This window comes from Ambystoma mexicanum, chromosome 11 (assembly GCF_040938575.1).
Source record: "Ambystoma mexicanum isolate Mex_15411 chromosome 11, UKY_AmexF1_1, whole genome shotgun sequence".
NCBI classification, from domain to species: domain Eukaryota; kingdom Metazoa; phylum Chordata; class Amphibia; order Caudata; family Ambystomatidae; genus Ambystoma; species Ambystoma mexicanum.
The window spans coordinates 548,213,172-548,227,485 of NC_090934.1; the positions used below are offsets into that span (position 1 = coordinate 548,213,172).

The 14,314-nt window shown below is 42.2% G+C and overlaps 1 protein-coding gene across 1 annotated transcript in view; it reads right to left on the minus strand.

Annotated features, from left to right (window-relative positions):
- Positions 1–14,314, minus strand: part of PDHX (pyruvate dehydrogenase complex component X) — a 1,431,343-nt gene that overhangs the window by 628,432 nt on the left and 788,597 nt on the right. The window contains exon 4 of the mRNA XM_069623364.1: positions 6,697–6,890. Within this exon, the coding sequence (XP_069479465.1) occupies positions 6,697–6,890 (194 nt within the window). The remainder of the gene's footprint in view (positions 1–6,696; positions 6,891–14,314) is intronic.

The window sequence follows — 14,314 nt, forward strand, 5'->3', positions numbered from 1 at the left end:
ATATTGGGGGGCGGGGGGAGGTTTACAAAGAAATGAATCTGCTCCTAAAGCATATCTACGCCAGACACCCTGCAGGCTAGATGATGGGAGGCATTGTAGGTAACATTAAGGGGCTCCTTCCTTATTAATGTCTACCTCTTTAGAAAACCTGGAAGGTGAATGTGGACCAACTCAGGAATGGGGGGGAATTAAGGATTTCGAAGCAAGACGTTGGGGTTCATGCTCCTGCAAGATATACGATGATTCAACGCTGGCCAACAGTCCACTAAACACCAGCCTGACTAATAAAGCCATATTAGCCCTGCAAAAGGCCAAGGAAATGTACTATGGGAAAGGGACCAGGCAAATTGCCTACTGGCATCCAAGGTAACAGCTCGGGTGAAAGCACTGTACATGAATGGAATCACCGAAGAGAGGAGACAGAGCTAACTACCGAGAGGGATGAGGCTGGAGCTCTGGGGAATATAGGGGCCTTTATTCCTCATAGTTGCTAGACGCTGAGGGATCTCAGGACTTCTGAAAGGATGCACCACTCACAAACAATATTCCAAAGCAACAGACTTCTTGGACTGTCAAGGAAGCAAAGAAGAAGTCTCATCTTCACTAAAACCCCTTAAACTATAAAAGGCTCATGGATCAGATGTTTTACAGCCCTGTTCTATAAAACGATCCAAAACTAGTTGCAGAATTGTATGGTCAAGATTTTTAATGCAAATTTGGAAAGGGGTGCTTTAAAATGGACCAATGACGGGGCAACAATCACATTTCTCCCCAAACCTCGGAAGGACCAGACCATGTGTCACACCTAGAAGCAAAGATTAATGTTTAATATCGATGCAACAATGTTTCCAAGAGCTTGGGAAATAGGTTAGAAACAATCCTCCCTAAAATTATAAAACAAGGAGCAATCAGTTCATGTCAACTGCGACCTAATAAATATTGTCCAGTAAAGAAACCACATGCTTTGGTTTTACTTCTCATGGGGAAAGCATCCAGTACATCGAGTGAACATTCCACCTCTAAGAAATGTGTAAAATAGGGCTTGAAGATTGATTTTTACAGGCACTAATGGCAATATACTCGGCGACTACAGGTAGAGTGCAAATCGATGGTTATCTTTCGTCACCCCTTTCAACACAGGAGAGGCAACCGATGCATGGCCACTTTCCTTATTGCTTCCCACCATAACGGTGGATGGCTTGCAATGGAGATCACGTGTGACACTGCTGTTATGCAGCTATTTCACACAAATTAACCCCATTTGTCAATGAGGACTTATGTATGCATGCAAAATCTGAGTGCGCCACTCTGCTCTCTCATCTGCACCCCTCTATAAAGTGTCTTGGGGTACAAAATAAAGACATGTTAGAAGCCCTTAGCTTAGCCCTGAACAGAGATGCTAAACATGCTAGCTGTTGACCCACCTTTTAAATGGGGTTATATCTGAGCTTAAAATACATATTACTAGGACCTTTAAGGGTTTATTCATGGCCAATTGCACAGAAATTCAACAGGAACTTTGGGAAAACCTGCGCTCTGGATGAATCCTGCAATGGACAGTTAACTTTAGTGAAAATGAATGCATTCCATTTACAAAAACATTTTAGCTGTTACAAATGCCAACGACAACGTTTCCAGCGCTGCACTCAAAGCCCCTCCAGAAAGAAAGAGCTTCATCGCTCAGGTTCGAGGTCCCTCGCTCACTCTGGCCGCCCTCCTTGGGCCTTCTGCCCTCACCGTCTGATGAGGCAAAAAATGTCCACACATCAAAGACCTTGTCAAGAATGGCCACTTCCAGCTCTAACTCCTCAAAAGTATTCTCCCTTTTCTCACCTTCCCCCAGAACCTCACTGTCTCCAAAGCTCTGGTTCTCTCTAGGCTTGACTACTGCAACAGCCTTTCTCAATCTGCCTACCTCTTCTCCCTCTTCAACTCCTCGGAACAGGACCACAAGACTTATCCTCGGCCTCAAGCCCAGTGACCGCGCTCTCCAGCCCTGAAATCCCTCCACTGGTTCCTGCTGGTTGCAAGGAGCAAGTTTAAGACCCTCTACATCGTCCACAAGTCTTTTTAGGGCAGTGGCCCTTACAAACGTTAACTCTCCCTTCCCAAGTGCCTTCCTCCTAGAGCCCTTTGCTCATCTACATCCAGCTCTCTGTTTACTGGCTGCCTGTACTCTGAGTCTTACAGGACACCAGGCCCACCCACCCGACCTGCTCCCCTGCACTTGCCACCTGGCCCTACTTGCACTGCCTCCTGGCTAACCTTGCACTACCAGGCTGGGATTGCCCCTTGTAGTCCCAGCACTTAACTCAGGGCCCTGCTGCTCTGGGTTCACTTCTCCCTGTACCCTCGCCCCTGCACTTCTTGTTTGCGCACTTGCACAATCTGAATGACACAAGGCCTAGATTGTTGTCTTGTACTCCCTCTGTTCTCCCTCCCTTGCCTTGTTGAGCCTTGAAACACTTGTGTATAGTCACAAAATAAATAACAAATCAATCAGTACACCTTGACACGTGAGAAAACTAACTTTATCCTCCAAGGCACATTTTATATTTGAAAAGGCTTTCTTTATTCTGTACGATTAAGTAAGACTACACATGGTCACAGACACGGAAAGCATTGGGTTACTGCAATAATGAAACTATGGTGGTCTCAAAGAATGGAACTGGAAATGGTTAGGTGAACACTTAGCGGTGGGACCCATGTTAGTAGTCGGTCAGAGCCAGTGCTTTAAGTGGGCCGTGGCCAGCCAAGGACAACCCCAGGCAGTCTCCCAAAAGTGAGGCTGAGCCAGGGCACTGCCGGGGCTCCCCTGTCCCACCATGCCATGGCGGGTCATTATCCCGCCACGGCTGCAGCCGCCACAGGAGATGAGCCCGCCACCATGATTGAGTCAGGCCGCTGTGACCTGCAAAAGTGCCAGCCAGGTAGAGCGTCGCGCTAAAAGCGATGCTGTGGCTGGTTGACACTTGGGTCAGTCACAGCTGCCTGCAGGAAACGCACTGCAGCATCTCCAAACTGTAACTTCCTCAGGAGACTAAGTTACAGTTCCTTTGTTGCCTGTGGGCAGAATCAAGGCCGCACCCGCTCCCCAGGTCACCGAGGCGTCTTTGACCTTTGGCGAACCTGGGGGCTGTGTGTTGCAGATTCAAGAACCGAACCCACAATTGAACAGACCTGGTTTATTTATTTTAAATAAATAAATAAATAAATAAATAAATAAATAAACCAGGTCTGACCAAAAGGTGCAAGAACAGAGAAAGGAAAAAGGGGGTGAAGTAAGGTGAGGGGGCGGGCTGGAAAAGTAGTAGAGTAACACGTGAGACTGAAGGGAAAATTAGGAGGACACAACAGAGTGAGAAATAAAAGTGGTGAAATATTCAAATGAAATAGAGAAAAGGTTACGTGAGAGAAAATAAGAGGAGGAATTATAGGGACACAACAGAGTCGAGGGGTGCATACATTTGGGAGAAAACTATGAAAAGAGAGTGAAAAGGAGGAAAGAAACAAGAAAGTGACAGAAAACGAGGATGTTATTTAAGAATAAAAAATTTGGTGAGAGAAAAGGAGAGGAAAGTCGAAGGTTAGAATGGAAAAGAGGGGTAAAGGAATGAGAGCAGAGAAGGCGAGGAAAGAAAAGATGGGTGCGAATAGAGAAGAAGGGGAAGAGAAGGTGGAAAGGAGAGATGGAAGGAGAGGAAATATAGGGGTGAGACTGGTGAAGAGGGGCAAAGGATTGAAAAAAGGAGAGGAAAGGAAAGACAGGGCTAAGAATGAGAGAAGGATGATGAGCCATGGAAGAAGATGCAAGACAAAGGTGAGAATGCTGAGGAGGGGTGAAGGAATGGAAGAGAAGCAGGAGAGATGGAAGAAGAGGAAATAAAGTGGTGAGACGGGTGAAGAGGGGCGAAGGCTTGAAAAGAGAAGAAAGGAAAGACATGGGAATGCAGCAGGAGTGAAGCAATGAGAGAAAGGAAAAAGGAAAGGCAAGAAGAAAGGGATGACAGGGGGCCTGGAAAAGAGTTAACTGATCAAACGCTCATCCTAAGAAACTTCTTCAAATAATGTAAAATTATCTAACGGCAGTCTGACCTCATACAGGCATAGACGGACTCATTACACAGACACTCAACAACTACATGCCGGTTTCCTTTTTCGTTTTCCTTGAATCTTGATTGTCCCTGAAACCGTGTTAGTATTTTGATAGGCTGAAGTGTTTGGTCCCGCACATTTTCTCTACAGCCTGTCATCTCAAAAAGTGCTGCCTGTTCATTCCTCTTCTGATGCGCACAGCAATCATGACACAGAGCAACAACCAGGCAGGGGGATTGCTAGCAACACATTGAGAGATGTGTTACCCAGCATAGCCATCCTCAGTCATCAAGCTCATGCTGCCACCACCTTAGCCTCTGGCTCCAGTTTACCTCAACTGTGGTCCTTTGATACAGTGAGGCCCACTTCCAAGGTTCTACATGGTTGCTCTTGCTGGGCTACCTGAAGAAGTACTCCAAAGAGAATTTTTGGAGGTGTTTCAGGCATATCTGACAAACAATGCATAAATAAACCTGGTAGTGCGCTGACCAGGAACAGTTCTCGAATCATAAGGCCTCACCTGCATACACAACCTGGTTTATTTATTTATGCAATGTGTGCTGGGTGCACATGCTGATTTATCTATTTAGTTTGAACCAAGCAGACTGGGTTGTGATATGCACTTAGTTATATAGGCCATTTTTACACGTTCGTCTTTAGGCCACGGCCATCGTGCAAGCCATGCCCCTAAAAGAGCTTTTGATGAGCAGTGAGGTTGAAGGCAGGTGGTTAGTACTTCAGGCTGCATAACAACTTGAATGATCTTTTTTGCATATTAAGGGGGCAATTTCTCCAAAAATGTTGACTCCAAAGATAGCGCAGAGTATATGCTCCATTTTTGGAAAAATGCAGGTCACCTTATTCTCAAAATTCACTTGCGCTTTTCCAGGAGTCTATGAGGTAGCTCAAACAATGCGCTGACCTGGACTACAGCACTGGGAGTACATTTCAGTGTGATAGGACAACATAAAATGTCAAAAAGTACCTTTACCCCTCACCACTGAAACATACAAAATTTGAAAAAGTGTCAGAAAAGACGCTGTGATGCAATGTGCCTCTGCACCCGCCACCAGGACATATAGCAAACAGTAGCAATGGGATGAAAGCACATCCAGGTTGTGAATTCGGGATGCGCTTTAAAATGCATATAAATACGTCTTGAATTGCGCAAAGGGGTGAAACAGAACTATGACTTACACATTCTGATGCCCACTGGGCATTTGAATGCAGCTTTTTTGGTGAAAGTGGTGGGATGTGCTCACCACTTGAGCCCACATTTGTTTGCTCCAGATTTTCCTTTGAGAATCTGCCCCTAAACATTCTATTTAAACATTACATTGCTGACATTTGATGCCTGTGACAAACCAATTTACTTCTTTAAAAAAAACGAATTATTGGCAATACCCATGAAGGTTGAACTTGGGAGCAAAATCACGATGCATACCTAACTGGGGGCAAAAACGGGTAGTAACTAAAGGGTAAAATTCGCATTCAGCTGAACCTAGCTGGAAGATGTCAAGGGGAAAGACACAATAGGGAGTAACTGGGAATAATGACACTGAGCTGCATTTAGTTGACGTCTCAGAATGCAGAGTACTTAGGAGGAAAATCACAATGGGAAAATATAACAATGGGATAAAGAGTGAGGGGGCATGTTGGATGATATCAGTCACTTGCCTGATCGAGAGCGATCTTAGATCAGAACAGCGTGGGTGACCCAGAAAACAAGTAAAAGGGTGTCATCCTTACTAGCTGCCCTGATTATGCTGTAGCATGAGAAATAGTCACATGATCCTCACAGCCTATACAGGTGATTTGGAAGGGTGCTAGGAACCCTGGGAGGTGGTTGGGATGGGAGAATCTCGGCAGGTTGGGCAGGAAAAAGACTCCAAATCACCCGACCCTCTTCGTCACTGTCCAGGTGCTTTGGTAGGGAACTGAGGTGTGGTTGGGCAGTGGAATCTCAGTAGGGTAGTCAGAAAAAAGGACCCAAAATCCACACAGAGTTTTACCTTCAGGGTGGGGGTAACAAGGACGTAAAAATGTGTCTACTTGCCCACCAGCACACATGCCCAGGAACCTCAAGACAAGTATTTATTTTTAGAAACCTTGGCCTTCTGGACACGTGTTCTGATCTTGGGAGACTGTGATAACATTGTCAACTAAAAGCATGGCAACTTCATGTCAAAGTTCTTCTGACAAGGGAGGATAGTCCTCAGTATGAATAACCCTCCTATAGATCCTGTGATTTGTGTGGTGGAGGGAGAGGATTGGAAGAAGGTCGAAATTCCTACTGGCCAATCCACACCCTGAATAGAAAGTACAAGAACTTTGAGAGGTTGTTGGAAAAAAGACTAACTTTAAACAATGTTCTGCAAAACATTCCTTATACGTTAACCAATAAATAACACCACCTTCCCAAAAGCTTGTGGTCACATCACCGGTTTATATTTGACCAAAACACTACATTCACAAATAGTTTATACATTAGCCCACCTACAAACCGTTCAACCAAGTCCCATACATAGGATGCCTTGGTGCCGGCATCCAATAGCAGAAAGCATATTTGTGCTTGTTTTGAACCATTTCAGCATTCCTTACCCCAATTTTCCAGGGTGGTGATCCGCTTTAACATGCAAAGAAACCTCTGGTTGTGTTGGAAAGGTCAGGGGAGCCCCAGGTGTTAAAGGGCCTCCTGGTCCAGTAGGAATTTCGACCTTCTTCCAATCTTCTCCTTCATCCACCAGCAACGCTATCAGGGTCCCCAGGCGCACCTGTTTGCTGCCTTCTTCCATCTAAAGTAAAGCAAACAAGTTGTGAGAAAAGCTTCAGCCTGCTAAATGTGTCTATTTAGAAATTACACTTTCAGACGCCTCCTCTTTTGACAAAGAAAAGTCCAAGAGGAACTGTACATGAAGAGTGGGTATGGGCTTGAGATTCAAAGTTGTTGAATTAAGTATTGAGAAATGATTAAACAAATTAGTGTATGTGATACAATGAAGAGGTGTGACAACCTCATATTGCATCTCTATACTTAAGAAAACAAGCAGAATAAATTAGTTGAAAATATGAGGGCAGCATCCCAATTGCTCACTTTCAATCATTTCGGGGGGGGCCACTGCTAATGGGACATCTGCTCTGGACTCAATGCTAAAAGGTCAGTCCTTGAATCCTTTTACCAGGAAACACTCTGCAAGCTTCCAACTATACAGTGATGAGCAATATATGATCACACGCAACTGGCTAATCTGACTACAAACAAACAAATGCACAGTGTGAGACAGGCATGGTATCATGAGATGAGACAGACAACAGATTGTGAATTCAACAATAGAATCTTTAAGTATCAGGATGGGTGTAATGCCTAACTTGCCCTATACCTGGTGGGGATTTCCCTACATAAAGAAACTAAGGAAAGTCTAGGTCCAGAAGTCCAAATCCAAAGTTAGTGTGAAAACCTATGCTTGCCCTCACGTCGAAAACAAAAATGTAGCAGTCTCTAGCTCTCTTCCCCAAGTTCAGGATACAGTTCCAACAATTATAGGCTTGAAATGTTCCTTCAGGACTTGGGTTTATCTTCCCCACGTTTCATGCACACTTGGTTTCAGTATACAAAATCCATTTCTAACATTGTATTTGTTTCAGTTCTTTCTTCTGCTTTGATCGGAGGCTTTAGAGAACCTGCTGATCGCACGTGACCACTCCGATACACTGTAACTCAGCAGCTTCCATGCATGTACTGGGTTTCTCGCATTCTTTGAAACTCACTGGTCGCAGCGCTGTTTTTTTTAGCATCCACGTTGAGATGATGTCTTGTATTTGAGTTCAGGTTTCTCGCCGTCCGCCCCTCAGACGCCCCTGGGACCAGTACTTCCATTTAGGGGAACAAGCACTGCTTGGCTACAGTGAAGGGACCAATACTCTCCACGGTTCCCCTCTGCCGCCCTCACTGGCTCCCTGGCCACGCATTTCCACTCTGCTTTACTGTGCAGTCCTTCAGTGTCTCGGCAGTCCGTTCTCCTTTGACTTCTAGTGGGTTGGGCTGGTCTTCCTGCTGCGCTCTCCTCAGGTCCACTGGTGTTCCACCTTTTATACACTTGAGCCCCATAAATACCATGTCTCGCCTTCGGGCATCCTCTTCCCCAATACCCAAGGACCCTCCACTCAGGTGATCCTCCCTCGCTTGTCCACCACTAGGGTTAGGATCCAAAAGCTATGGCCCTTCCCAGACTGCCTGAGCACGAGAACCTCAGAGAGTAGATGTGCGAACACCCTTAGGTTTCTTACAACAGTGAGTATAGGGATTACAAATAGTAAAGGGTTTTACCATGCAGTGCACCAGCAATGGGTAGCAGTTTCACAGGAGATTGTTGATTTACATCTTTTCAGCAATGCTCCAAAGCAGACATGTCAGTATACCCCCTTCAATTGTGTAAACGATGTATTAGCAGGCAAGGTAGCAGAACCAAATACCATGCTGCTAGAGGTTTGTAGACAATACTGGGAATAATGGTCTCCAGGTTTTGAAACTGTATTACAGGTGCTTCTGGATCTGGGAGGCAGTGTTCGGATTTGGAAGGTATGACCACTATAATCTTATATAGGAAAGGTAAGGACACAGCTGAATTGGGTGCACATCGCCCAATTTCTTGAATGAACACTGGTAGCGAGATAATGACAACTGGTCAACAGAGATAGCACCACTGGTTATAGGGGAACAGCAGCACTGTTTAATACCTGGTAAAAGTACCATGAATCATGCTATTTTAGGGCATGTGATAACATACATTTGCCTCCCCTGCCCCGCAGAAGGACTTTGTTACTGTCAAATTATATGGCTGCTGAAAAAGCATTTATTATGTAGGCTGGCGGTTACTCTGGGAGGTAAAGGATAGATTAGGTATTCTGTTAGTAATTTGCCTCTAAAGTTTTGGCAGACTCGGTGGGTTATATCCTGAACCCGTTTAATACTGCAATATGGTAAGGAATTGCCCAAACCAGATACATCTTTCAGTAGAAGGAACATATTTGGAGATGCCCATTGCAAAAGATCCTGTAGCTATAGTTCCTTCTGTTTAACCTCTAGGTTAACTCCCTTGCAAAGTTTCTCGAAGCCTCAGGGGCTGATGGACCGGATTGTCAAACAGAAGGTTGCCAGTCCAAGGTTATGCCAATGATGTAGTGATTTTGGTCAGAACTCAAATACAGTTAAGTACAGGTCACAGCCAGGTCTTAAGGTAAATGTGGCAACTTGTTATGTCATGCGCTTCTCTAGCATAAAAAGGGGGCCTATGATCACATTCATGGAAGGCTAACGGCCTGAGATTATTTTGATTAACTAGGGATTAGATTGGATCAACAGCTAACATGGAAACATGGGACTAAGATGAGACAGGTGGCCTTTTTAGATTTACTAAAAATCTTGGATAACTCAGTTGGGCAAATGCTGACAATATATAAGGGCAAGGGAATTGCAACAGGGGCATACGGGCAAGTGGAGAATATTTTTCTTGCACGACTCTTGGATATCCCTTCTTCCACATCAATGTATGCCACACATTTAGAAACTGGTTCAACCTCTTACTGATTTATTATCTTTAAGGCCTATTTTATTGTGGCATTGATTTGTGGTCCAGTAAAGATGGGGAATTGACAAAAAGATTAGTAAGAAATATGTTATCTTGGTGAACTAGTCATAAAATAGGATGGTTGCTGTTCATTAAGTAGTCATTTGTGAAAGAAAGATTGGGAACCTGCTTTAGCAATCCCAAAGCTATTGTTAGAATCCCCAAGAATTCAATTAAATGACATTTATGAGCAATTGGGAACAAAACAGAGAAGAAGATAATATTCAGTAAACATTTGTCAGGCCTTGTATGCCCCCTTCCCCATTAATTGGATCGTATCTGTGGCTATGAATACTTAACATTGGATTCTTTTGGCAAAGGCTCGGTTAAATGTTCTTCCCCTTAAAGTTATAACATGCAAATGGTGAGGAAATCAGACTGAAGTGAACAAACGCTGTCTTTGCGGCAAGAGGGAAACGTTGCCTTATTTTGTATTGTTCTCTCCCTTCTATAGAGAATTAGGAAACGTTATTAAGTTTACGCAAAAGTGGCTTGTGTCAATGGAAATTGGCTTTTCTGCTGCTACTGATTTTCAGAAGACAAATTGGCCTTTTTCATGGCTAGTTACTTAAAGGAAGCATGGTAACGAAGACCAAGGATGCAACTAATGCACTTTAAGCAATTGGATACATTTTATATGGGATTTGACGATATATCGCATTCTGATTTTATGTTTCCGTTTTTGGTTTTTATTTATTTTTTATTTTATTGTTGCATTTTTAGTGAACATGTTACCTTATACAACATAAAACAAACACAAAAAACAAAACAAGGTCATAAATATATTACAAACGTTGGCAAAGCTTGAACATTTCAAAACATAAAAACACACAAGCACCTCATCAACAGTGTTAAAATCGCACTAAAATTCATAGCATCCTTCAGCCTTGAGAAACAAAAAAATAAAAATATTTACACAACTCTACTATTGAACCTCGTACAAAAACTTATAACCCTGCACAATATTTGATAATTCTTCCATAAATACTAACAAACACTTTACCAATGCTAAAATTAGGGAAACCTGAGTTCCAGACATTAATCTCTCCCAAAAGTGTTAGTAAAGGTTAATAACATTCCAGGTTGTGTTGATGTATGGTTCAAAGAACACAATTCTGTCCCTCGTTATTGATGGGGAGCCCATGACCAAATGATAAAGATTCTCTGTGCTCTGGTCTTTACACAATATACACATTGTAAGTTCACATGGTATTTTGAACCTGGCACCTATGACCTCTAAAGTTGGCCAACAACTCAGGCGAAATTTTAAATAACAGTCTCAAACCCCTGCAAAGGGATTTTTATTTAAGGTAAATTCTCAATTGTGTTAGTGGTCCATGAAAAAGAGCCAACCTTTTTATATCTAGGTAATCTCTGTAGATCATCAATGTCCCAGATCTTAGCCCATCTTTTGATGGCCTTTTGTGAAATTGATTAATTCAACTCCATATCAGTCATGAATTGAACACACCTTTTAATAAATGTTTGTACAAAAGCTGTTATTCGTATTTGCATTCATAAAAAGCAGATGTGTTAATATTTCATTCACAGCACCCTTAACAATACAGTGATAAACATTTAAAAATATACTGAGACCACCAAGACTGGATACCTAGTTCCAACCGGATAACACTCATTGGAACTAATCTAGCCAAATGGAGCACTTCTTTCAATATATGAAACTCCAATTTGTCCAACTTCTTTCTATTTACCAATACATTTAATTCAATGCCATACAGTAAAATAGGAGACACCTTAAGTCTAAAAAACTCAATAACTGGGTTGAGTGAATATGCACAGAGTCGGGACTTAACCAACTTTAAAATGGAGGTGCATGTTCTTAATTTTGCTTCTAATCTGGTTTTCTGCACAGCCTGAGATTTATTCGCTGTGAACAGAAAACCTAGAAAAATAAATGCATCTACCTCCAACACCAGACACTTATTTACTGATGACATATAGCTCTTATTCTTAATTTTGTTTGATATTCTCATGAACTTTGACTTAGCCGGGTTTAGAATGAACTTATTTGCCATTAAATAATTGTTCACCCCGGTGAGCACTCGCTATAAACCTACTGGTGTAAATTTGAATAAAAAAACGTTGTCCGCATATGCTAAACATTTTATTCTCGATGACCCACATTTCAGAGGATATACATTCCAACCCATTGACACCTTCCACAAGTCTGCCATGTATAGACTGAAGAAAATGGGTGCAACCACACATCCCTGGCGGACTCCTCTATTCACATGGATATTCCTTGATATATCTCCCTCAATGTTCAATCTCGCAGTGTTATCAGAGTACAGAAAATTGTTGCATATTCAGCTGCCCTCGATTTATTCCCCGTTTAGATAACGTTTCCCATAGAATATTCCTGTCGATGTTATCAAACGCTAAGTAACGTTCCAACGATGCAACAAGTTCTGCCTGTATTATTACTTGCCTATGCTAGACAGGAAAGTAACGTGAAACCACTAACAATAGTACCAATTCACTTTCGATAACCCATCTGTAATGAGGAAGAGTACCTTCACTTCAGTAGTCCACCTGGTTAAATCCTTTAAAATCAGATTCGCCAAGATTTTTGAAGAGACATCTATTAATGAAATAGGTCTATAATTTAAAGGGTTTACTCTTTCCCCAGTTTTAAAGATAGGAATTTGTATTGCTTGATTCCATGATTCTGGTAAACAATGTGTGTTAACTGCCTGAGTGAATAAACAAATCAATATATCTGCCCAACGTGCAGAGTTATTTTTCAATAGGGCATTCTCAACTCAGTCCAGGACACAAGCGCTGTATGCAGTTAATTTATCGATTAACATCTTTATTTCATCTACATCAAAGTTGTAGTCCCTGGTTGGGTAGGTCTCCAAGTTATTATCCTTATCACCTCGTGTGATCGTGAGATCCCAATACTTGTCATGAAAGTGATCTACCCACAACTGTTCAGCAATACCAGAAGATTTAGGGCCTGATTTATGGAAGTGTTTTATAATGGCGCAATTCCATAGGAAAAAGTTCCATGAATCAGGCCTTTAGTTACCTGACTCATGTTTGCGGTTAGGTTTCCAGCAGAGAGACCTAGAGTTACCTTGAATTATGTCTCTCATTATATCTTGATTCACTAATGTACTTCTGAAGTCTGTCATTTCTAAGCCAAGTCTTAAAAACACACTTCAAAGAGCAAATTGACTTTTCAACTTCTCAGTTGTCAGTGCCTTTTTTTAACCTGTTTTATATTCCTTTTTAGTGCACATTTCTTAAGTCTTATTTCTCTATCATATACATTTTTTCTATTCTCCAAGAAAACCAGCTTTTTCCATACAAGCATTTCTGTTTGTATTTTCAACATCTTAAGTGAGTTTGCAAATTCCAAAGATGAAAAGGCCAAATTCTTGGTATCGTCTTTTATAGATGCCCACCAATTTTCAAACATGCCCATCTCTTTCAGTGTTCTGACCAAATTGTGAAACTCTATTACCGGCCATGTTGTTTATCAAGGCCACACATTTTGAAGTACACAACTCCTGTTGTCCAAAGGGATTCATCACTAATCAGTAGTGTGATCACTTCTTACTGTTCTTGTTACTTCAAACCCATCGATATTTACAGTTTCAATGTTGGCCGCAAACAAGTGTCAATGGTCCATACCGATGCCACACCAAACCAGGTAGGTAAGGGTGTCTCGCCCTGGCCAAACACCACATTGACTTGGCAAAATCCCCACCTCACCAAGAAGTGTGCCCACAAAATCCCATCACTCCACTTTTTACTTACTTCACTTTTATACATTTTATTCAACATGCCCTTCATATCATCTGGTAAAACCTCCTCGATTTGAATTACGGGACATACACAATTATAGTCTCCAGTTATCAGTTGATTCCCACCTCTGAGGGAGATTTTCACTGGCAAGCTATTTCATTTATGACTTCATCTAAAATTGCCTTAACTGGGTTATAATAGACATTAATCAGCATGACTGAATGGGCATTTCCTGTTTGATGCTCTTCAATTAAGGTGACTAAAATCGTATCTGACTTAGTCGGTAACTTTTTAATGGTGAAACCTTCAAGACTCTTAATAGCTGTTAAAATACCACCATATGGGAAGCCACAAGAACTTTTTCTGGCTTTTTTGTCCAACACTATAAATCCATCTAGTATTGGGGAGGGGAGGTGCCAGGTCTTCTGTAAACAGACTATTGAATTTTGAAAACAAGTCACACCCCTGCCCCCAATCCAGAAAGCTGTTATGGTCCTGCGTATTTCACAACATAATCCTCCATTCTCTATTTGGATCTGATAATTTAGGTTCATTAGGTTAATTTAGGTTTTTATGCACTGCAGTACAAAATTTCACTTTCATGGCTATTGCCACACTAGAACCATCACTGTATTTGAAGTAGTCCTCTAATGTGACAATGTATGTATTTCAAGGAAAAGCACAGGAGATATAAAGTGTTAGTGTATTCCTTTTCCCCCCCCCCCAACAAATGTCGGATTGTGGTACGAAGTTTATAGTAATAGGGTGGACATTAAGCAATACATTATGGTGTAAATCTATATAAATCAAGAGTGATT